This window comes from Megalops cyprinoides, chromosome 20 (genome assembly GCF_013368585.1).
Source record: "Megalops cyprinoides isolate fMegCyp1 chromosome 20, fMegCyp1.pri, whole genome shotgun sequence".
Lineage (NCBI taxonomy): Eukaryota > Metazoa > Chordata > Actinopteri > Elopiformes > Megalopidae > Megalops > Megalops cyprinoides.
In genome coordinates, this window is record NC_050602.1 from 4,839,995 (window position 1) to 4,865,611 (window position 25,617).

Sequence of the window (25,617 nt, forward strand, 5' to 3'; positions counted from 1 at the left end):
CTTAGGTTTTTTTACAGCACAACATTGTAAGATATAAAGGTACAGTCTTTTCCAACTTCTATTACTTCACCTCATAAAGTAGGACACAACATTTGTGGTAGTTTCCATGCTAATGGACTGTTTCAGGTCAGTGTAATGCAGTAGTGGCCTTGGCTTATATTGTGCACACAGACCTTGCAATGAGGTGATGTTATACGGTGGGAGATAGTCTTACCTGAGGGCCTACCACTCCTCCAGGGCCTGGTGGACCAGTTTTTCCTTGGAAACCCTGGGAAAAGCCGATAAAAGATTAATACAGAATATTGAAGTAAAGATCTTGCTGGGCATTTAACAGGCAAGGAAGTCTGTTAAATTTCCCAAAATCCCCATAATCCCAAAACTGACCACATAATTTTAATTACATCTGGAATTAACCCTTACTCTGAATCAAAACATTTTCTAAGCATGCTCAGATTAAACTAATGCTGATGTGTTTAAGCTATATGCATATAAAGACACACATCTTGATGATTTTTTGAGTCTACCCATTTCATTCATCATCCATCCATATTTCATCCATTAACTCAAGCAGTTCTGTAGCAGTCTGAATCAGTTTCAGGGTACAACAATAGTATTCAGTTGTTTTATTCAGCAGTTGCACAAACCATGACAAAATTACACCTATGTCTCTGTATAAGACATTTGAGAAACCTCCTTAAACTCCATCCCATAATTTGATTCTTGCAAAGTATATTACATTTATTTTAGTGACTATCTTGTGTGGACATCAGAACATGTCAAATGATGCAACGCTTGTCCACGGTCATTTCTCAGAACTATGTATGAAACACTGCCACAGATGGAAGGTTTCTAGTTGGGGTCTAGCTGAGCACTTAAATCATAAAGCACTGTTAAATCATATTTCAGACCAAAATCATCCCTCACCAGTAAAGCCCACACCATTTCATGCCTGATGGCATTTCACGGCTTTGATCGATTCTGATATCCGAGGCTTGTTAAGTCGTTTGCCGCCAAATAAATTAGATGTTATAAACATTGATCTGGTGCCTCGTTAGCATGCAGGAAATGGGATGTGCTGGTCCTGAGGCTAACACATCGTTTGGGAGAGGGAAGGCTGTCAGAGAACTCCTTACATATTTCAGGACTTTATTAAAGCTTTTAGTGTGAGCTTTGGAAATGTTGGACCAACGGCGTGCAAAAAGGCAGATAAAAAAACTGGTCACAATGGTCAGATAGAACTGATGCTATGGTATACAAGACCATCTCTGTTGAAAGCTTGACCCTCTAAACTTCATCTTCACTTGAGTTTACACGCATTTACCATATGTTCATTACAATGAATACCAAATGTTCATTACAATGAATGTCTAATAGAAGAAGGTTAGGAATGTTTCTGCCAAGACATGTCAAATACATACACATGTCAAAATAGGCTGCGTATATAAGAAAACATGCATCAGAAGGTTCTGGTCAGCACCACTGTTGCTATATCACCCAGTGGTCCACCAGACACAGCGAGTGTTCTTTCATCAGTGTGTGACCTTTCATTCAGCATGACTATTGTTTCCAAAAGAAAAATAATAAACAACAGCAACAATGAGTGAGCTGGATTTTTCTCCGGGTCGGGGGATGTTATTGGCAACACGCCTGTCGAGCTCGGAAGAGATAAAGCGGAGGAGTGAGGGCGTGGAGCAGGATGCAGTGCTGAGAGGCTCTCTCCTCATCAGACACGTTAGGCCCTAAATATTACATCAAAAAGGAGGCGCACCTCAGGTTGCTCTATGAAGACATGAAAGCCAGGGAGAGGGGTTGGTTACTAACAGATTGTGTGTGAGATAAGCACACTCTATACTGTAAGTTGCTTTTGAGATCCTTTGAAAGCACTACAGAGATGTTATTCATTCCTTCATCTATTCTTTCATTGGTTGGAGGTTCCAGGAATTAAATTGTTGGCCTGGTAAGAACCCCTGACTTGATCTGTGCCCAGCGCAGCCAACCACAGATTTTCCCAGGGGTTCAGTAATTTTCATCTTTTTCCAGAAGGTTTCGAACTCACAGCTCTGATTAGATAAACATGAAATAATGACGCCATGGTAAATTACTGATCCTGGAAACAGCAAGCCCCAGCAGTGCTCTTTAAGACAGTCTCCAATTGACCTACAGCTGCAAGGACACCTATACACCTAGAACATCATCTCATTAGGAGATTCGATTTAACCTCTTAGTTGCTGCCGCAGTGTTGGTATCCCTAGGTTGGGCCAGCTGACTGGGGTTTGGATGCATGGCCGCTGATGACTGTGTGACACGTGGTCACAAACAAATGGATTTCTGCTGTACTGAAGGTGGTCAGGTTGGCTGTTTGACTGTCATGCAGCACAGGGGAGAAATGTTCACCAAGCAAGCTAAGCCCCCCAGATATCATTCACAGACACTGATCTGATGAATATGGATGTGGTTGGTTAAACAGTTTGGTCGGTAAAGGGGTTCGATGAGTGGCGTGGCACATCCAAGAGGCATGGTCCTGGTCACTTACGGTCTCTCCCCGCTGTCCTGGGTGACCGGGCAGCCCGTCCTTTCCAGGTGGTCCCTACAATTGCAGAGACAGAGCGTCACATGGTCACTCTCTGTAATAATCACATCCTATTTGTTCCTTCCATACAGTACACATGCCTACCAGAGTTACAGCACATTGCTAAAAGCATCCTCAGGAAATTCTACTAGGAAAGATTTCACTGCAGAAGGATTTTTTCTCCCTAAAGACAATGATCTGACTGCACAACACAGTGGGATTAACCTGAACACCAGCTGATATGAGCTAGACACAGAAAATGAGTATTAATGAGTATTAATTGAGGCTACTTACAGGGGGCCCCTTTGGTCCTGGGAACCCAACAGGGCCCTGTGGTCCTTGAGGTCCCTGGGAAACACAGGAAAGAAATTAGACACGGGGATGCAAAGAGCACGGCCATACTATGGACAATACCAGTCCCCTGCTGCCATAGAATATAGAATCTTAACAAACAACTACTGTCCTTGAAAAGCTAGAACACTGCTTTGAAGGGGAAAGGGTAAAGCAACCTGTAAAAACCTCTATTTCGGGGGCTTTCTATAATGAATAGAGCTTACGATTTGTAAAACTGCAGACGAGGAGAGATTTTTAATTAGTTTCTCATCTGCAGAGGGTTTTTTTTGCCAGCAACCAATCTTAGGAAAGGCAAAGTGTGGGACCTAAAATAGCTTTTACAGACCTTTTCCATTTGTTATTTCTTTCTTGACGTGACATGCTCAAATGCACAAAAGCAGATAGAGAGCCATTTAGCTTCTGTTCGGTCAAACATGTTTGAGTAGGGCTTGTCTTGGTCTTGTTGTCTTTGACTGCAATATAATATCTCAATAAAAAAGGACCCACTCTCCTTTCACCCTCCCTGCCTATCAAACTATCAGAGGAAAATAATCTGAAATTCTGAAGAGACACAAAGCCAAGATTTAAGCACCAGCTGTCTGCCTGCTGAAGACTACATTGATGGCCAAGCATGATTGTAGCCATTAAGCCCGACACCTCTATGTAAATATGATGTGAGATTTTGGCAGCGGCTGTCACTGCTCTGTTTTTTGCACCTGCCCTTAGACCTTGGTGACAGTCACATCACATGGAGGAGCTGCACAGTCAAATGAGGTCACGTAACTGACATCCCGAGGCCAGCATTTTTTGGGACCCAGTCGGCTTAGAGTACGAACCCATGATGTGGCAGGGGCTAGTTAACATGTTTATCCTTTTTTAACTAACACTTGACACTCTCCATTATCTCCAATTTCACACATGATGCAGTCTAAATCATACCTAATGTATGAGCTGATCTGGAATCCAAAACCAGAACATAACCAAAAAAAGCCATGTCTCATATGTGGACACAATGCGTAGGTGGTTTTTTGTTTTGGTTTTTAGCCCCAGGGCTCATGTTGTATTGCTGCTCAATACCTCCTTAGCTCTGCCATTGAACTGACCAGAATTCAGAGCAGAATTCTAACTAAGTTGGCCTTCCCTGCTCCTGCCAGTCACTGGCTCACCCCACATGGTGGGGAGCCGCTGGACTCCGCCCACATTTTAAGCCACAGCCAACTGCCACGGTGTTGAGTGTCAATCTCCTCCCCTCAGGCAAGTGAGTGGGTCACTGGACTTACTCTCTCTCCAGGGCCGCCTGGGGGTCCATCGTTACCCGAAGTTCCCTGCGCAAAGACACAAGATCAGAGTCGGATCCAGGTTATTGCTGCATTCCTTACTATCGTCATTGTTGTTTTTGATGTTGATATCTTTGTTAGTATTATTACTACTGCTACTCATATTTTAAGACATCCTTATCTAAAGAGAACATCACATGCAACTGCACTATAAAAACAGCAAATGAGTAAATGCAAGCACTACCAATATAATTCAGAAGAAGTAGCTTCAATATCCAACAAGAACAATTTATCAGGTGCAGGTGCAAGCTACTGACTCTTAATAAGCAGATCTCCATCAAGACAATACACATGAGGTATACTGTAACTGGGATAAACTACTGTACTCAGGGAGGTCTTGGACAGGAAGTTAGTTACCTTGGGGCCTGGCTTTCCAGTGGGACCTCGTGCACCTCGTCCGCCACGTGGACCCTGAAAAATTAGAAGAAGCACAACAAGAAAGTTTAGTCAGTTTAGGAAGTGGATCAAGGGGTGATAATATGGTAATGTCCAGATGAATTCAGAGTGGAATGGAATGGAATTAAATGAAATGGAATGGACTGGACCAGAATAGAAAGGAACAGAATCAAATTTATTACCGTTGGACCTCTTTGCCCCCTTGGCCCAGATTTGCCTGCGACACCCTATAAAAAACAGAGCGGTTGTTATAGCAGATGAAACATCCTCCACTCACCATCACAGAAGAAACATAGGTGCAGTACCCCATTTTAGGACTAGCACATTGCTTCAAAATCATAAGCGCTCACTTAAAATACAGGTAAGCACTGTATCAATCGTGGCCTCTAAATGTCTGTCACGGCCATCCCTCATGTCACACCGTACATCAAAACAAAACATTTGCTTCAAGGCTTCAGTCATCAAAAACAGCAACAATAACATTCAGTAAAAAAACACAAATTCAAAGAGATAATAACAATAGAAAGTGGAGTTAAAGGATCTTTTTTTCGTAGCTGATGGTTGGGCAAAGTATCGACAGACATGCCCCCCCCCACCCCCCTGGCTCTTCAAGTCTGAGGGAAGACACGGCCAGCTTGACAGAGAGCAGCGGCGTCTGCCCCACGGGATGCTGGTTAATGGGATAAATGGCAGATCTCAGGCCCATTTATATTACGTCTGGGGCTCAGGGATGGACATGCCGCTGAATGCTGACATTTCCTGCCATGCCCATCCGACCCTCCCCATCAGATCAGAGATTGATTCCAAAAGGTGCCTGGGGATGGCTCTATAGGAACATTCCCCCCTCAGGAAAAGTGTTTGGTTGGAACAAATGGGCAGTTATTAATCGGCCATGAAAGGGGGATTGACTTGATGTGTGCTCGGTACAACACGTCCAACAAAATATTTTCCCCGGGGTTAGTTGTCAAGCTTGTATTGGAGAAAGATATACCAGTTTACTTCAAGTTCATACATACATGTAAAAAAGATCAGTTGTAAGTTGAGTCACTGATATGTCACTAGGACTGACTTGCTACACATTTGCATGTTCAACAAAGACTTCTGGGATACAGCAAGACATCTGATGCAGTTAGATACATTGACAGAAGTATGCACATAATTGTGTGTCGTACATTATGCAAATAACTCATAAATTGATCAAAGAGATCAATATAACATTTTTAACTGTTATTATTTACATGATGTAAATTAAAAAAAATGTTTATTTTCATTCCAATCCTTCAATTGGAACTGTTTCTTTTACAGCAACTAACCATGAGTGAAGGATGACATCAGGTTGCAGTACATTTAAGTAAAGACAGGAAAATAGCTGAATGTTTAACTGAGGGAGGAGACTTCAGTAAATTTATTAATATTACTTCTTGATATTTCATTAATTCCATCTCCACTACCAATGGAAATAATTGGCTGGAAAGTTTTGACTGAGTACATGATAAATTACAGTATAATGTAAAGCCTTTTTGGTGCTGGCACAAAAAAAACATCCTTTAATTTCATGAAATCAATATATTACATTACGGCTTCATTATCTTTAAACATAACAGGCATTTTTTTTTTAATTTGCAAGCAATGAAATCAAAACCTTTCCCCATTATTCAACAATTCCCTTACAATGGAATATTAGCGTTAGCATTCTGAACTCAATATTCCATTTCTGAAGACAGCATCACAGCCCATATGACTTTTTTTTGCTCAGTGATTGAAGGCCTATGAGTGGATTTGAATAGCCAAGGCTGAGAACCCGAAAGCTAATCGCTGTGCTTACGATCATTAAAGCATCTGTTCCCCCAGCTCGCAGTACCAATCCTTTCATAATGCAATAAAAGTTATTTAGTTTGTTCCGCGGGCCTGGGTTTCCATACGTGAGGCACCAGGCTACAAAGCAATCGCTCTTACCCTGGCTCCTTTCTCTCCATTGGCTCCTGGGAATCCGGGGAAACCGGTTGAACCCTGCGGATCGAAGCGGAAGATTAAAGAGGAGGGTTAGAGCTGTGGTTGAGTTTGAGAGGTTTTCCCAATTTTTACTTTCACCAAGGAGACGCTGTCAGGTCTGGTCAGACTGCACTGGTCCAAACGCACTGTAGACACAGCGGATCTTTCAGAGAGCTTTACAACACTCAAAGCGTGCTTTATTCGCCATTAGTTACCTCATAATTGAACTTCTGTAGGGCACGAGTTTAAGAATTAAAAAAATGTTCACCTTTGGTAATAAGTAAATGTGATTCGCTGCTCATCAACAGAAGATTGTCACAGGCAGCCTAAATCAATTTCAGTCAATACATGAATTATCTGTCTATTTCTTAGTAGATCAATCTCTCTGTATTTCCACCCCTACCCCGACTCCCCCCAAATCCATCCAGCCACCCTTCTATCGATTGTGAACCATCCATAATTATTTTTGGCTAGAAACAATATTATTATAGGGAAATCTGTAGTGCAGTAAGATCCTATGCTGAAGCAAAGAAAACACATTTGATCAAAACTACAGTTTAAACAGTATGCCATCACAAGGTACCGCATATCCCATAAACCCTGTAGGTTATTACAGTGCAGACCAAATGAGCATCTTCACAGACAGCATGAAGAATCTTGATCTCGGCTTATTGGTGGAGGGAATCAAACACAGCTTACCAGCTTGCTTTTAGTCCGGGCAGCATTAAAAGCATTAACAGAGACATCAATGCAGAGCTTTACATTTTCCCTTTAATCTCATTTCCTGTACACAACCGTTAAGAGAAACACCAATTTAATGCATTGATCCTAATTACACAAGCCAAATGTAAGCAAACATGGCTGATGCTTTTTATGCAAGGCACTGTAATCTTGATTAATACTGCCACTGACTTAAGCAGTGCTACACAAGTCCAAAAAATGCAAGGCCAAGATTCAAAAATCATGGAGGCGGGACTTTTACAAAGCACTTGGTGAATAAAAGTGCTGGTATCTTAAAGCCACATGCACAGGATTTAGACAGGCAGCTGTGTGACTAATCCCGTCTGCGTGACACCCTAGTCCAGTAAGACATCATGACCTGACCTGTGACCTGATGACAAGAAGTCTGAGGAGACAGCAAAGGAGCACGGTGGACATGAAGATTTGGCTCGGAACATCTAGCTCCTGCAGACTTCCTCCCCCTTTGTAACAAAGGCACAAGAGGGTACTGCAGTCTGAGAGAGAGGCCATTGTCACGATCATTGGGCCATTGTCATTATCGTTATCATGTGTCATTTTCTTGCGGGTCATTTTCCCAAAATCATCTCCTTGCACATGATGGGAAAACTGAGCTGGTTTAGCCACAGCGACTTCTGGCTGCAGTCTCTCTGTCAGGACTCTTCATGGTGAGAGTGCTTCAGTATGCCACATGGGCAAGGGAGGGGGAACACTTCCACACTATCATCTCCCCTACATGGAGCCCAGAGGCAGACTCGGGTGGTGGTCGATTTGCCCTGGGTTTAATTTTGCTCCATCATGCCTGGATGTGAGAGGGACAGCCACACCCGTAGCCTGAGAAAAGGAGGACCAAAAAGGGGGGCGACATCACCTTGCAGGAAGACTCTGAGTGGCACAGGCCACAGCAAGCTGCCTTAAGAGTCTGAAAGCTTGCAAAATCTGACAACAAAAATGCTCAGTTGACAACCGTGTCATTACATGACAAGAGAGAGTACCCAAACAGAGACAGACACACCTGGAATGTGGCAGAGAGACACTTTCTCAGTAAACTGTAGACACACTAGGAAGCCAGTGTGATTATAAGAAGGAAACAGCACATCACTATCTAGCCAAAATGCAGCCAGTTCACCCAGACAGTGAACCCCATTCTTCCAACATTTCCCTTGTGATATATTTTTGTTCTTCCGCGAGATGCTGTGCAGTAATGGTGCTTTGAAAGAGCTTTGAACAATACCCTGAAATAAGGGAAAAGTTACTGAAGAGAAAAGTGAAAAGAAAAAGAATTAATCAATAATAGATAACAAGATTAGGAAGGAACAAAGTTGTTATTAAGAACTGCAGGAAGGAAGGTCTGCTGTAGTCTTATATTTTTCTCAGCTCAGAAAAGGGGGGCATGATGTTAGGCACTTGTCAGTGCTACACGATGAAAGAGAGACCCCTAGTGGTACAAGATTGTTAATGAATTTATTTATAGACGGCTCACCGCTTTTCTCAGTATTACTAATAAACATTACCCTTCCTTCACATGACATTATCAGCTTTAACAAGGCAATAAAGTCCCTATACAACAAGATCTAGGAAGCACAGACACAACCACAGACACAACCTTTAATAGCCAAAATTTGTCAGAAGACCCAACAAGCAAATTAAACAACACATAAATTCCATTTTCATAAGATTTTTTTTAGGGAATTACTAATTTGTTTGAGTTGTACTTTAAATAGTGTTAACATCAGGCTCATAACTGAGGAATGAGAATATTTAATGTCTTTGGTTTTGTACCTTGATCATATTTACGACACTGGGAGCTTCCCTTGAGCTTACTCACCTTTGGTCCCTGTCTTCCTGGGTAGCCGGGTAATCCTGGGACACCCAGTTTTCCCTAAATGACATACAAACAGCAATCACCACAATGGCCTTTTGCAACACCTTTCTTAGCATTGTAATGCTATACATTTCCTTATACCACAAAAGGACGAAGAACTACATGGATATTAGTGTGGCATGATGGTTAAAGAGTCTGTACTCTAAAAGGTGAAGGTTTCTCTTGAGGTAATACTGTTGTGTTTGAGTGAGGTACATTGCTTCAGTTCGCATTCCACTTTAGTATATGGATAATATGTCAAATGTAAGCTTCACTGTGGGAATAAGAATATCTACTATTTTGGCATTAATGTGCTTACACTGGTTTCCTACATGGCACCATTATCCTCAGTAACAGTAACAGTAACAGTAATAACCATGCAATAATGACAATACCTCCTGTCTAGTCAGAGTGGATAGTGGTGCCATATATGAAGCCAATGTAAGCAGTTTCGCACTTCTCTCACACACACACAGAGGAATGAAGAGAGGAAGACCATCGGACACGAACAGCAGCAGAGTCCCTGAGGGATGTCGTGAGTCACTGGGCGCAGGTTCCAGTGACAGTGTGCATGAGCAGGATTGAATGCTGCAGGCACATGTACCGCTGGAACACTCCCAGAGGTCTGATTTTCCATGAGCTCCATGAGGACCCTGTTTCCTCTGCTGGGTCCACTTCCTCTTTCATTCCTTCTTTTCTCATGGTTATTTTTCAGACCATTACCCACTCATGAGACATAAACAGAGGGGTAAAAGGAGCTGGTGTGAAAACTGTACCTTCTCCCCAGCCAGTCCCGAGGGGCCAGACTCTCCGTTGGGGCCCGCTCGTCCCTTCGGCCCCTCCGGCCCGTCTTCACCCCGAGGGCCCAACAGTCCGGACTCGCCCTGCGGAAGCGCAGCAAATTGAGGTTCGGCACCGAGCCGGAGCACATGCTGCCCCCAAGCCCTCCGTCAATGCTCAAGGGTGGGGTTCACCCGGGCGTCAGCACTCACCCTTTCACCTTTGAGACCCATATCGCCCTTGAAGCCAGGGAACCCGTCCTCTCCCTGAAAGCACAAGAGAACCGGCGATCAATATAAGGGGCCTTTATTGAGGCCTTAACTCCACTGTCACTGCCAGTGGCTGTCACTTGGACTTATGTCCAATATCGATTCAGCCTGTGGGATACTGCCTGAATGCACGACAGAGGTAATACATAAAGGCAAATGGGGGATTTTCTGCAAAAAAGAGCTTTCATGTAATTTCAGAAAATCAATGCAAAGATTCATGCCTTTATTACGTCTGGGCATCATGGCCATCAGGTAAATTGTAGGGTTTGTGATTCTAAGTAAAGGACTACACAGTCAGTGACACACATCTTTGCCATAAATAACAGTGATACAGCATGTTGTGAAATACTGCGATTACCCTTGATGTAAAGCAATGTAAAAATGCACACAACCGGGGTAGGTTGTGTAAACAAAGGAACACATCTGTTCTTTGTCAGATACATGCTGACACCTAGTGGTCAAAAGATGAAGTAAGGAGAAAAGCTGCTGGGAATGGACGTTAATATACAGAAAATAAATACAACGACGCAACAACCTATCCTTAGTATGTGGATTAAAATATATACATGATACTAAAATGAAAAAAAAATGGTTTTACAGCAAAGAGCCTTTAACTGTAATCAGAGTCTGATATATGAGATGCCTCATTCAGTATGAACTGAAGTAAGACACCTGCTGGTGGAATTTTGGAACTGCACAATTGAGGCAGATGGGCTTTTAAACTTGGTACTCACATGCAGAATGCAACAGTGACTTTATGTAAGCTAAATGTTTGCAGTGCTTAACATTAGCAGAATACTGCAGTGTGGCTGCAAAGAGACTCCACTGCATCATGTAACTTCACCTATTCTAGCAGCGAAAGAATGCCTTCACTTATCAGACATTTTTAAATCTGCTGACATTTCTCAGCAGCTTGTTAGCTGTATCATAAACCAGTGAATATTTGAGTAAATATTTGAGTAAACGTCTAATTGAGGCTTCATTGTCTAAATCACCAAATAAAAATCTACCTGTGGCATTTCATTAGCTTAATTTAGAACAGGATAAGTATATTTTCTGCCTATATTTAGTAGCCAGCAATTGCCTAACAATCCCTGTTTGTCTGTTTGGAGCCTCTTACATCCAGGTGTGAGGCTGGAAAACAGCGGTCACTTTTTAAGCAGTTGGGTTAGCTGTGGCTTTGCTCAAGCTTGTTTCCCAGACTTTGTTTTATGCTTTAAATTTAAATTATTTATTGATTTTTTTGTACTTTTTTTCCTTCTGTTTATTTTATGTATGGTGCATCGGCCAGCATCATTACAGTAACCTAAGAAATGTGCTTTAGGTTGATTACAGTGCCTTTTAGTGAACATAATGCGTGACATGTACAGGACTAGCATGTGAACTAGTGCTTACAAAAAGCTGATTCAAGACAGGCAAAGTAAATAGTAAGATTTCAAGACTGGTTTATAGAGTTGCTTAGTGATTATTCACTATAATTATTTAATGCTTATTATTAGTGATATTACCTTCCATACAAATATTGAGAATATAATTCAGAAGATATAGTTTTAGCTCAATCAATATGTTTAAAATACGTATTTCTGCTCTGCATGAATATATTTTACACATATTTACAATATATTCTTGGGCAGAATGACATATTTCTCAGTATATAACAATATATTTTATTTCCATATGGACTGGCAGGTATCTTCACATGCAGTATTAAGTAAAGATCTGTGATGATGCCCTGTGATTAACTGATCTCTGATCCTGTCTATAGGAAAGACATGCCTGGCTGCTTCCTTAACCAGCCTCCAACGGTACTTTTTAGACTGTGACTATTCAAAACCAGCCATGGATATATCACCGTGCGCACGATGCCGTGTTTTTAGCGTCAAATGTTGTCCATGAACAGAACCAGAAACTTATATTTCTGCCCCCCCCCCCCCCCCCCCCCCATTGCCCCATTGCCCCATTGCCTCATTGCCTTCTCAGCTGTGTGAATTTAATTTCAAGCCTCACTTATATAAACACGTATTCTCCCACACAAACACTTGCACAAATTGATTAATCGTACCAAAAACCTCCCCACACGGTGTGAATTAACTGCCAGGCACTTTTGAATCCCAGCATGCTTCATAAGTAAGGTGGTGACACACCACCAGACACCCCCTCCAGGCCTGTGTGGCTCACCGCCTGAGGCCTGTCTAATGCCACCGGAGCTTCCAGCTTCCACTGACTCCCGGGGAAAACTCAGCAATGCGCACGTTCACCACGGTGCAGGCATTTCAACAAATCAAACAGGGGAAAGGCAACGGGCGCAATATCCATTCTCCCCTGGAATACCTCTGGCTGCTCGGAGTGGGGCCTACTCCAGATGTAATGTGACACAGTTCATTTGGGCCTAATTGAGTGAGACTGCTTCAATTCTGACTGAAAGCCAAGTCTGTCTCCAGATATTTCCATATGTCATGTGCTAAGACTGAGATATCATTCTTTCCTCCCAAGTGACAGAAATATTCCATGTATATATAGTTATATAATATTATAAATATATATTTAAATATATAAATGATATAGAGTAGATTTACCTTTTCACCCTTTCCACCCTTGAGGCCGCGAACACCTTCAGTGCCCTGTTTGGGAGAGGACACACTGTTACCCATAGAAAAAATCAAGACCACAAAACAGCACGGTCATAAGAATAACACAGACTCTAAAAAGACTGTACCTTCACACCACGGGGGCCGGGATATCCGATGGGGCCTTGAGGGCCGGACTGCCCCTGAAAAACAAAAAAGCCATCGACACATTAGGAGACACCCGGGGGCTGGACTCTGCGGGCCCTCACGATCCACAGTTTAAACCACTGAGAGGTGACCGTACAGTCAATAGCTACGCAATTCTTTTCTTCCAAGGGGTCGGGAATCAATTATCATTCTTTGTAAAAAAAAAAAACAAAAAAAAACTGCTGCATATCTCATTAATATGCTATGCACTTATAGTTAGGATGTACTTTCTTACTGTTCCTAACAGCCGTAACGGATCACAACATGGGGCCTGCTGTTTTAAACAGGGGCTGCCGCCATATTGCACTGATTGAGGGCTGTTCTGAGTCACGCAGTACCTGTGTGAAATGGAAAATCCACTTACCACGGCTCCCTTCTCCCCAGGCGGGCCCTCTTTTCCAGGGTGACCCTGTGGAAAGAATTTTTTACCGTAATAATGAATTATAATAACCGTCACAAACCGCCACTCCGTTTGGGCTGCGCTTTTTTGTTCCACACACACACACACACACACAGAACCCAGGCCTCAGCTTAGCAGCTTTTTGGGGAATTGGGTAAAGAAACTCTGCATCACTTTGAACACCCCACCCCCACCTACTTTTATCCCTCCTCTCCGATTACTCGGCCCCCCACCTCTCCAGAAAGACGCGTAATGGGAACACGTGGATCGCGGTTGCACAGAATGCGGTCACAGTTGCAGCGGAAGCGACAAACACTCTGAGACTGCAAAGACAGCGGGGCGATTACCACACCAGCAGCAATGCGAACAGCACACTTACAGGGGGCCCATCCGCGCCAGGCAAGCCACCAAGACCAGCTCTGCCCTGGGGTCCCTGGAGAGAGAGAAGGCAGAAAGAGAGAGAGAGGAGTGTAGGTCAAAGTGCAGAGCAGGAATGCTAGGTTGAGTACAGGAACAGACGGGTCCTGTGGAACAGAATACAGCTCCCCACCTGAATACTTTGAGACTACGGTCCTCAGAAGACCAAAAAATATTCTGTATATATATTTATATAGCCACACAGGAAATCTGGAAGAGATTTTTGAACATACTTTGTATAAACAACCCATATTGATCACTGCTTATGCTATTAAAGTGCTTTGTAAAATTCCAGACTACACTTTATCCTATCCTGGCATGATTGCAAGCCAACAAAGAGACATAAAAATGTAAAATATTGTTAAACATAAAGTATGGGTCTGTATGCATGTGTGACTGTGTGCCTGTGTGTGTGTGTGCTGGTGTGTGTGTGTGTGTGTGTGTGTGTGTGTGTGTGTGTGTGTGTGTGTGCAGGGGTACATCCGTGTGCGTGTGTGAGAAAGCACGTGTGCCTCCCAGCCAGCTCCGACTCACAGCTTGGAAAGTGATGAGCCTGCTAAAGCACTTACAGAGCCGGCCTGCAAGCTGTCTGAAATAACAGAGAGCAGCCCGGGGGATCCTGGGAACTCTGCGGCCCACTTACTTTTTCTCCAGGTGGTCCGATGGGGCCTTGAGGACCAGGAAGACCCTGAAAGACAGAGCGGAAAAAAAACCCTGAGGTCTCCGTGCATCGTTGAGGTGACAGAGGCTAACACTAGCATGCTCGATGTGCGGATTGGGTTGTAAGGGAGGGGCCCTCGGGTCGACGCGGCTGGTTAATAAAGTGACGATTGTGCTGCCGGGTTTGGCCCAGGCTGCCTGGCTTTTTCGGGGGAGGGGATGGTGGGGGAGAGGGGTGGAAGTAGCGCACTGTCATGCGCAGGGGAAACCTGATACCCCTCTCTGGCTTCCCTCCAGGTGAGGGCTTTCTCTGTGGGAATTCCACCGGTGTGAAAGACACGCTTTCATAGGCTCTGAAAGCCCCCGGAACAGGCCAAAGCGGGAGGAAATGCGTTCCGAAAAGGCAGACCGGACCATTTGGGGTCATGGCAATTCCTCTCAAGAACGCACATTAGAGTTACCTGATTCAAATCAAAAGAGTAAAGTTTGAAAATACTTTTATTTTGATACTCACTTGAGTTCCGGGGATACCCTGCTGACCAGCTGGTCCTGGCTCTCCTTGAGGTCCCTATGAAGAAGAAAGGCAGAAGGAAGCCCTTCAATTCTCTGCACTTTCTCCTCGACGTATTCCATAACTCTTTCCAATATGAGTAAGTGCTGCTTCTGGGTGTGGATGGGCCATTTGGATCCAAAAACAATACTCCTTGTTCTAAATGAACAGCTCACGCCGGGGCCGTGAAATGGCTGGACAAGGGATCGACACCGCAAGAAGATTGATGCATGAGGAAAATTACAGCGACAACACATTAGCGTGCCACAGGATGTCTGTGTAATACAGCTAATGTAGAACAAGTAAATGTTATTAATCTGGTTTGCTACTTAAAGTGGTTTGCTACTTAAAGTGAGCTGGGAGGTGGCTATTCTAAAATTGGTAACTAAAACTAAGAACTACTTATTGGTAACTAAAACTAAGAACTACGTGTACGAACAAAAATGAAAAAAAAAGAATATGTCATGAGAAATTAAAGTGCAAAGAAAACACTCAAGTCAAGAATCCTACTATAATACTGACCTATCATATCTCTACAAAAATATGTCTACAGTGTTTTTTTTTGTTTTTAATGCAGAAGACAATCATGTCCACAGAAAGGATGAGTGTCACACTGACTCATGTGCTGTGTATTCATGGTCAATTCATTCCATTTTGAAATCATCCAATTCCTTATCACTAGCTCCCCTCACATTGCCTGTAATACCCAATCAAGCCATCAGGATCTTGTCATGGGCCTTGGAGAGATAATTAGCCTCAGCGCAGCTTGTATGACCTGTACAGTTACACTACATCAGAGGCATTTGCTTCAGTTCTGCATGATGGTTAGCGGTTGCCAGGAGACATCCCTCTGGCATGGAATGCCCTGGTGTCATGTTCCACCAGCTCATCCAATCATAGGGTAGGGAGACAAAAAACAAAACTCTGGTTCAAATCCACTGTGATGTCAGTGGTGGCACTAACCTATTAATGATCCAAATTCTTATTGACAAACTTCTGAACTAACAATGTGTAGTGTATGGGGAACTAATAACCTGTTACAGGAAAAATAATCAGCCTCTTATATTTCATACATAATAACATCCGGTAACATAACATACTCTTCTAATCATTGTTAGAAACCATATTCTTACATTATGTTGCATTTTGATTTACACTGCACACTCACTACAGCTGTTTATTGTAACTTTAACACTTGACACACTGTTTTGCTCTCTCAGTACGATTTCCAAACAACTGAATGGTCTTCGGAGTACAGACTCTTTTGCCACTTTTAAGCTCTTTAGTCATACAGTCAGTACTTTCTGTTCCACATGTTTCTCTTTGGCATTTAAAAAATATTGAAATTGGACAGGGGAATATTTAAATCTGCTTTTTGGGCTAAAGAGCTGTTAATCCCTCATTGTTCATCAGGTTGCACAGATACTGCATTTTTCTGAACTCTGCATATTTGATGATGCTCGGCACAGCAAGGATTACATTGTAGACTTCCACAAGGAGGAACTTCACTGCTGCCCCCTGCTGGTAGCAGCTCATGCACACATTGAGTTTTCGGGTTCTGCATCAGCAAGAACCCATTCACCTCAGTTTGCACGTGCCCAGAGGACCATCTGAACTTTGACCTTCCCCACTACATGGTTTGAAAGGGTCGAAACCTGTCAATCGACCGTGATTTTAAAAGCATGACGAAACCAGCACCAGCAGCCATGTGGCCTCAGGTAACTGGCCCTCTAAGCACTGTGAAATGAGTAAGAGGTTTGCAAAGCTGTTCTCTTCAGGAAAAAAATGAAATTACCATGTTTCCTTTTGGACCAGGAGGACCGTCTACACCAGCGATACCCTGTGGAAATGGACAACAGTTGACAGGTGTGTAATTACAACTGGATTAAGGTTTATGGTTGCAACATGAAGAGAGATGATCATAAATGCACGTACAGGCTGTCCAGGTGGACCAGCAGACCCTCTTGGACCAAGCAACCCCCTTGGACCCTGTGGAACAAAGAGACAAAATGTTTGTTTGGCTAGTTAAAATTATGTAGCCAAATATTTTTCATTGAAATACTGTAAAATAAAAAAAAGTAATAACTAATAATATCTGGATTGCTTGAAGCTATTGGTCATAGAGAGAGCTGTTTTAAAATATTTAACTATAAAAGACAGATCCATTAAGCCTGTCCTCTAGTGGTCTATAACCTGTAAATACAGTGATGCAAAAATATACCTGACTCAACCGAATGATATCAGCCAGTACTTTTCATGTCCTGTGCTGAAGTGTGAAGGGACATGTTTTGATATGATTATCTTGGTCATTTAAGTAGCATATAAACATCAATAATCCAAAAATAATTTATCTTTATCACTGATTATTCCTACATAGAAGCTGGTTCAAGACTCACTCAGATGTATTGTAAACGCTGAGGCTATCATTCATTTTAAATAAATATTTTTGAAACTGGTGAATCAAAGTGGCTAAGAGTAGTGTATGACAAGACCTTACATTATTTTAACTAGATTATTATTGAACTTCTGATAGGATTAATGCATTTTTCAGAAAATAATCATGAATTGCTGCTCCTGAGAGCATTTGCACATAATTTAATTACAAAAATGTCCTAAATCTAGAAGTACTTGTTCTGCACTGCCAGCTGAGTGTAAGCATGGAGGGTGTGTCATAGTGCCATCTAAATGGGCTGTGGAAACCGACACAGTGCCAGTCTCTCCCACCAATGAGCTTGCAGGTATATGTGATACAGAAAAAGGCTTACGCTCTCTCCTGGAAGACCTCTTGGCCCGATCTCTCCGTCTTCTCCCTACAAACACAGAGGGGATTAGCAGTCATTGCGTTGATATGAGATGGTGAGAGTGAATATAATAAGCATACGAATGAGAAAAAGAATAATAAGATTGAGACTGAGAATAAGACTGACAATAAGAATGAGGATAAGAATAACAATGAGTACAAGAACGAAAATGAGAGTAAGAATAAGAATGAGAATGAGAATAAGAATAATAAGCGACAATGATAATAAGACTGAAAATGACAATATAAATAAGAATAGAAGGAGAACATGAGGATATGACTATGGGTTCAATATAATTGAAGGAGGTACTCACTCTTTGCCCATCCTCTCCAGGAGGTCCAGGAGGCCCTATTGGTCCAAGTTCACCCTGTTACAGAGTGAAAGAGAGAACGACACAGACAGAGAGGACCACAGGTCGAAGGTCAGAGTAAGAATGCTAAGTTACAGGAACAGACAGAACATGAACAAGTCTGTGAAACTGGACATAACCCCCTACCCTCCCCCCCAACACTTTGTTCAGCAGAGGGTCCTCAGAAGAAAATAAGAAAAAAAACACACATAATCACAGCAAATCTGGGATGCTTTTTGCCTTTGACAAGCAATTCATACAAATAACTACTGATTCTATCAAGGCACTTTGCTGCATTTCAAATTATACTTTGCCCTGGCCTTACGAGATGTGTTATTACCATTGCTCCCAATTAGGCCTATGGTATTGTTTAAGATCATAACCACTATTTATAGTCCCTCTTTTTGCATGTCAAGCTGCCAAATCTGCCAAGTGGTGGCCTGTAATTACCCAAGGCCAGGATTAGGAACGAGAAACGGAGACTGGAAATATCTCCTCTCTGATCCGAGGCCCTTTTGCTCTTTCTACAGCTCAAACCCCAAATTAACACTCATCGCAGTTCAGTCTTTGTCCTTTATTTTTTAGATTGTGCCAACGGAAGCGGCTGCTCAGATTATTCTGGTATTCTGAAGGACACTTCTGGAGAAATGGCTGAGTTCTTTTCTCAGTGATGGCAGTTATCTAGCCATATTTCATGATTCATACAGAAAGGACAACTGTAGCTACCAGCTGCCATCACCCAGGGGTGCCCAAACCATTATTTTACTAGGCAGTCTTTTTTCACTAAGTAGAAGTATGTAGGGCGACCAGCTGAAAAGTACTCAGCACCCATCCCAATTTTGCTTTCATTGCCTTGCATGGGTAACTAGCTGCTCCTCCCTTCCTCTACTTAGAAACAGTTGCATTAAAAACTATTTTGGTTTTCCCAGGCATTCCAAAGCTCAGCTCCATTCTTCTGGCTTTTAAAAGCTCTTTAAACAGAGGCTGACCTAGTACTTTATTGACACCATTTTAGCTAGCAATAATGGCTCACTGGGTAGGTGTTTATGCATGTCAGTCCTAACATCACGTCTAAACAAATCAGGAGTAGAGGACAGTTCACATGAAGCAATGTGTGGCTAATGGAAAAAAGCACAAAGTTAGAATATTTGAAAAGGTTTGGAATTTTGTTTCTGTTCATATAAACATTTGTATTTGTAATTTTATTTAAAAATTATAATTTTAAAATATTGCAACAATTTCTTATAAATTTCATGTTGCACAGAAGATCCACCAATGGGATTCACTCACTAAATGAAAAAAGCTGCTTATTTACAGTATACCTATTTAAAAAAGCACATTTTCAAATTACATTTATCCCTGCATTCTAATTAAGATGTGCTCCAGTTAACCTACAAGATTCTTACATGGCTACAATTCCAATGAATTGCAAAAGACTTAATTTTAACAGGCTGGACAAAAGTGTTCAAATACATGATCAAAATGTACTACACACACCACTGCTCCTTATTATTGCATTGTTTTTTGCATTGCAACTTGAGTTTTCTGAAGAACTGTATAGCCTCTTGTACAGTACTTCTAAACTTGCTTCCATTTCTCAGTGAATTGAAATGCCTAATATCTTGATAGGATGCCACTTGGCTTTGCTAGTCCTGTGCCCATGTTTGGCCTCATTAACTTAACAATTAACAATTTGTGCTATTTCAGTTTATCTTTTAATTGACCCTCAAACTTGCCAATGCAGAAAATCACAAATTAAACTATTTTCAGGTTTAGTTTTTAAGTGCAAATTCATGGCCTGCAGGGCCTGTGTTGACATGAGCTGGCAGTTTTGGTTGGCCCATTTCATCAGTGAGAGTGTCATCTAAACCCAATGCAGTCTAAAAACGGGGTTCTTGTTACATGGTTGTCAACATTCTTAAATTGAAGGGATCCAAGGCTGGTCAGGGTGGTGTCTGTATTAAGGGGGGGGTACAGTTCCAGTAAGATGGGCATTAGTACTTCCTTCGGAACAAAAAGGCATTTCATAGAAAAAAGCCTTGAATATGGAAGAGGTGAATCAATGAGAGAGCAGTATTGTAAGGAATGAGGACCACATCAGCTGACATAACAGACAGGGGAGGGAGGTGAGCAGTTCCTATAAGGTCACCCAAGCTGATTATACAACATGTAAGGCATGTTCTATGATGATACAAACCAAGGGATAGCATTGGGGTGGGCTATTTGGGCTAAACTTTGAGTCAAAGTCAGACTGTCAAGGGCATTCCCTTAGTGTGTTATTGGTACAACCAACATTTTCAAAGATCAGCAATCAGCGTCCCCAAACTGCTCCTCACAGTCTCTCCCTGGTCATGCTTTTTGGCAGGTCCCCTTTACAGAATTTTGCATGCACCCATACATTTTGAGTTTAGATCTGCAAAGTGACCCCAATTTGGTCATTACATGAAAATAAACACTGCTTACCCTGTGGCCTTTCTCGCCAGGGAGACCAGGAAGTCCATCGAAACCTCTGTCACCCTGCAAGTACACAGAAAATTATGATCACATTCATAAAATCACAAAAGATGGGTTCCTCTGCTACTCTCTGACCTCCTTCTGTATGGTCCCATACCATTATCTGGCTATGCTAGGGTAACAATACTATTCCACCTCGGTTGAGCTTGGTAATGTAGTGCATCTTACTGTTTATATTAATCCACTACACAAGGTGGCATCACCTCCAAGAATCAAGTCAATAGCTAGTCTTCCCCAGCAGCGGACGTTAACTTGGAAAACTTGTTATTGTCTCTCTGGTCAGAAGGTTGTGTGGTGTGGTTGTGAGGACTGGCTTCAATGTGAAGGTTAAATGCAATTGAATACAATGAATAGGATGTCAGAATGATTTTTAACGCAAGTATGGGCTGACCCCTTTTTACTTGTGTAATATGCACAGCATGCAAACGCATCACATATGTGATGGAGATCTTACCTTGGCCCCAGACTCTCCCGGCATCCCTCTGGCTCCATCAGCTCCTGACCGGCCCTTCAGCACAACGTCAAAACATTAGAAAAATGCAGGAAAAGCGTGCAGATCACCGAGCACCATCCCTTTTAGAGATTTGCACTCCGAATCCTCATTTTTTAGACACATGGCTGTATAATATTTTGACTGAAACACAGAAAATATGGAATTGAGGATAGGTTTCATAAAATCAGCTAGTTTGTGTGGGTGGAGTTAACATAGACAGGGAGTGAACTGGGGGTCCACACGGTTGTTTCCCTGCTGTCAAATATTAGGATGTTTTAGTGGTTTGGAAATTCTGGGCAGGCTTGACCTCAGGGCATAATTAGCTGGTAAGCTATCCAGGGAATACAGAGCCCTAACAGAGGAATGTGAGTCCAATTTGAAGAGCTTATCTATTCAGAGATAAGTAATCCAGATACAGGCAGGAGAGATGGCGGAGCAATCGACAATTTCAATTCACTCAAAGGGATGATACATTTCCACCCAAAGTGACAGTGTGAGGCCCTGTTTGGTGCTCAAACTGGCAACACTATCAGTTGTGAAATGCACTATGCATATACACTACACACAGCACACAAAAATCATAACTTGGGAAAATTGTTTGGGTCACTTAACGACTGGGTTTAAAGGTTATTGCTTATCTGCAATAACTTGATAAACAGAACATTCAATGCAAGTGAGTTATGTTTGGTTGGTAAGATGGGACATTTCAGGTGCTGGTGATGTGATTCTGAGTTGCTTTTAACACAAAACAAAGGAAGATGAAAGTGAGATTAACAGAACACTTACTCTCTTTCCAGCTTTTCCTGATTGACCAGAGGGGCCTTGAATTCCTCTAGGGCCCTAAAACAGACAGCAAGTGAGAACAGTTCCCATTCCTTCTCAGAGCCTTCCTTTTACTGTTGTTAAGGACTGGCAAGTCTTTTAAACCAATTCAATTCATTAAAGCATTTTGCCAGCTCGACTCTTGATATTTAACAGTAGCAGGCACTTTGACTCTTTAAGACTACTCCACCTTATTTAGTCAGTTGGACAATATATTGAGTAGTAAGGAAGGACTATAATCACTCCCATATATGCAATATAGTGCTTTTTTTAAAATCAGGAAATCCATAGGTGTCACATGGTGCTTTGTCACATGGGGTGTCTCACCTGGGGTCCGGGGTCTCCTGAGTCCCCTTTGAGTCCAGGCGAACCGGGGCCGCCCTGTGTGGAAGAGACACAGCATAGCAATGTCTTGAAACCTTGTGCTCCAGTGTTCAGGTGCCAATCAGTTCAGGTTGATGAATGAGCAATGATGAAAGTGTGAACAGCGCCCAAGCAGGCAGCAGAGGGCAGCGTTCAGCTGGCTTGTCTGTCTCCACCGTCATCACCATGCGGGAAATACAGATCAATACTGCAGTCGCCCTTTCACTTTTCTTGGCTGGTATGTACGGGGCGCCAAATGTAACAGACCTTTTTTCGTGGACAGAATGCCTTCTGTTACAAAACGCATAAATTCATTACGAAACCATATAACACTGTAAAGTTCTGTTACATTTGGCGCCCCATAGGTACGACTACAGCACAAGAGAGGACCACTTTTGCTCGCTCTCCCAAAAGCATGCCAAACTAACTCTATAACATTCCAAAGGCGTAAATGTGACTCCTTGGGAAATCAGTTTGGTCCAATGCTGTGAATTCATGGATCATCATGCGTACGGCAATGTTCTAGAAGCTGCTCTGAATCAGGGCATACATGACTTTTTTTAAAATAAAATCTTAGCACTTTAACTTTGAATGACTAAGTCTTCCTTAGCTAATATCACTTAGTCTGGAGTGTCTCTTCTCTGGTTAAACTGAGGAGCGATACTCCAGAACCCAACAGATAGACTGCATGACTGTAAACTGGCTGTTAGCAGTGGGGTTGGACAGATGACTGAGGGTCCCTGCCATTGGACTCAGTGCCGGGAGCTACCGTGCAGGGCGCCATTTGGAGCAGATGGGACGTCCAGCAAAAGCTCAGGGAAGGAGCAGGAGGAACATCTGACAGAAATATGTGCTTGACCACTGCTACGGACCCAGTGTGTTAAAGGAATTACGCCGCAACCATAAATTCAGCAGGCATGGAAATAACACATGTTGCCATGGGCGCTGGGTGCCTCACCGCGGCGGCTCTGGGACGCCGGGCTAACTTTGAGGACCAGAACCCGCGGCACACAGGGATGGGGGGCAGGGGGAGCATTGTGGAACGGGGGGGGGGAATGGAGGGTCCCTGCATTTCTCATCAGCCTGCAATGGACAGATTTGCCGGGAGGAGGAGGAAGAGGAAGTGGAAACTTACCACGGGCCCGGCCCTTCCTGTGAGTCCCATCGGCCCAGGAGGACCTCTCATAGCGAGCTGTGGGCAGAACCAAAAACAAGCAGTCAGGACAACTGCATACCTGTCCGCTCTCCACAGTGTGAAAAAAAAGCGCTCCCTCATAAGCCCACCGGGAGCTTGGCGACCCCAATACCACAATCTCTTCCTTCTCCACGAATCTCATTCACCATCAACTCACAGAAAGCAGCTGGCACTAATTTCACTAATTTGCTAAACTAAGCTAAGCAAACCTGAGCTAAGCTAACACTGTTTTCATGTCATTGCTCTTCTGTGCTCTTCAATATTATCTCACATTGCTTGTAGCCATGTGAGATAGTATTGGCTGTGCTTGGGTGTTTGTATTCTTCTCTTGCACAGTCTAATACTGCATTAGTTTCCCTGGATAAGGTAGCTCTGCCTAACAGATGTATGGATACTTTAAGTAGGGAGCAGTGCTTGAACATTCAAGGCTGCCTTTCCCCTATTGCTCTCATTTCTGTCTGACACCTGTTTCACGCGGGCCAAGTGGAGGGTCATGGGCCCCCGTGGTGTTTTTTTAACTATGTCCGCTATATGTCCTGGCACGCAACCCACCCTGGGGGTCTAAGGAGCGTGCCCGCTCCCTGACGGGAGGCAAAACCTCAGCCCAAGGCTTTGTGAGGCCCCATGCCACCTTTATGCGAGTTTTACCCACGATGCATCTGTACTCACCCGTGCCTGAGAGAGAATGGCCTGGGCCTGGGCCTCCTGAGCGGACACAACTGGGCCCTTCTGCGCATCTCCGCCCATGCGGAACTGTCGACCGGAAAGAGAGAGGACTTTATTATTTCTTTTTCCCCCTGCTTTCGCGAAAAGCGAGGAATTTGGCGGAGCCCCATTACCCGTGACTCTCCCTGACTCCCCCCTCCAGAAGAGCTGCTTCTTTAAAGCTGTCGCCACTCAGCCTGGCAGCGTGGAGATCACTCACAGGCAGCGGAGGGGGTGTCGTTAACAGTCGTTAACAGTCTGTTTAAAAGGCACCTAGGGTGGCTCTATGAGTATATAAAACCGGCAGACACCGTTTGGTCAGACACACCAAATCTGTCCAGAGAGGATAAGCGATTGGCTCGTCCAAACAAACACTCTTCCTGAGGGTTCATTTAAAAGACTTGACTTTTTCCATAAAACTTCATGTGTGTTTCAAGTAAGTATATAAACAAGTTAAATGATAATATTAGGTTAACAACTGATGTATGACCCTAAGCACCCTTTGATGGCTCAAATATTTCCATCAATTACAAAATTTTATACTGTTAGATTAAATGGTGAAAATTGGCTATGCCTCTTTATTCTAGGCTTAATTAATTTATTTATTTCTGTTCCCCATGGACATCATGTGATCTGATCTAACATGTGACAGGAAGTAGAGGGTGGGCTTACTGGCAGCATCAGCATGGTGCCCGGAGGTCCAGGTACTCCGTCCGCTCCTGGAAGACCTGCCCGTCCAGCAGGACCCTGATAGAGAGAGGGAGGGGTGAGAGGGAGGGATTAACATCTTTAGAGAGATCAATCAGGCCTGACTACAGCCAAGTAAGGGGATGCCAGTTTTTTAGTGTGTGTGTGTGTATGTGTGTGTGTGTGTGTGTGAGAGAGAGAGAGAGAGAGAGAGAGAGAGATGAAAGAGATGAAGAGGCTAGAGGAAAAGTAATGCTTTCATTCAGGAGGTTGTCAGCTCTAACGTATGGATTGATGAACTTAGAATGCTTTAACGATTTGATTATTTTATCATATGCTACTGTGTGCTGTTGCTGTTGAGCAACAAGGAGTACTAAGGAGGGGAAAACAGACCACAAAATAAGCATTTGTTTCCATCCATTTCTGTCCATGGTACAACATCATGGAAAGCTCCAAGTAGTTATGAGAGGCAGCACTGGGACTACAAGAGCTGAGGAACAGGAGATGCAAGCTCGAGTGATTACTGTCAAAAGCCATCAGGTTTTCACATCTGTTGTATTAGTTTCACTGACAAATCCAGTGTTGTATGATGTCACTAAATCCTGCCCA

The 25,617-nt window shown here is 43.1% G+C and overlaps 1 protein-coding gene across 1 annotated transcript in view; it reads right to left on the minus strand.

The window, feature by feature from the left end:
* The window catches only part of LOC118795494 (collagen alpha-1(XI) chain-like), a 101,327-nt gene that overhangs the window by 33,118 nt on the left and 42,592 nt on the right, over nt 1-25,617 (minus strand). Inside the window, exons 12-38 of the mRNA XM_036554018.1 lie at nt 24,994-25,068; nt 24,286-24,369; nt 23,557-23,613; nt 22,386-22,439; nt 22,023-22,076; nt 21,198-21,251; nt 20,693-20,746; nt 18,194-18,247; nt 17,845-17,889; nt 17,015-17,068; nt 16,875-16,919; nt 15,044-15,097; nt 14,513-14,557; nt 13,832-13,885; nt 13,417-13,461; nt 12,995-13,048; nt 12,855-12,899; nt 10,222-10,275; nt 10,006-10,113; nt 9,194-9,247; nt 6,592-6,645; nt 4,818-4,862; nt 4,597-4,650; nt 4,183-4,227; nt 2,864-2,917; nt 2,534-2,587; nt 215-268 (exon numbers count right to left, since the gene is read on the minus strand). Coding sequence (XP_036409911.1) covers nt 215-268; nt 2,534-2,587; nt 2,864-2,917; nt 4,183-4,227; nt 4,597-4,650; nt 4,818-4,862; nt 6,592-6,645; nt 9,194-9,247; nt 10,006-10,113; nt 10,222-10,275; nt 12,855-12,899; nt 12,995-13,048; nt 13,417-13,461; nt 13,832-13,885; nt 14,513-14,557; nt 15,044-15,097; nt 16,875-16,919; nt 17,015-17,068; nt 17,845-17,889; nt 18,194-18,247; nt 20,693-20,746; nt 21,198-21,251; nt 22,023-22,076; nt 22,386-22,439; nt 23,557-23,613; nt 24,286-24,369; nt 24,994-25,068 — 1,503 coding nt within the window. The remainder of the gene's footprint in view (nt 1-214; nt 269-2,533; nt 2,588-2,863; nt 2,918-4,182; nt 4,228-4,596; nt 4,651-4,817; nt 4,863-6,591; nt 6,646-9,193; nt 9,248-10,005; nt 10,114-10,221; nt 10,276-12,854; nt 12,900-12,994; nt 13,049-13,416; nt 13,462-13,831; nt 13,886-14,512; nt 14,558-15,043; nt 15,098-16,874; nt 16,920-17,014; nt 17,069-17,844; nt 17,890-18,193; nt 18,248-20,692; nt 20,747-21,197; nt 21,252-22,022; nt 22,077-22,385; nt 22,440-23,556; nt 23,614-24,285; nt 24,370-24,993; nt 25,069-25,617) is intronic.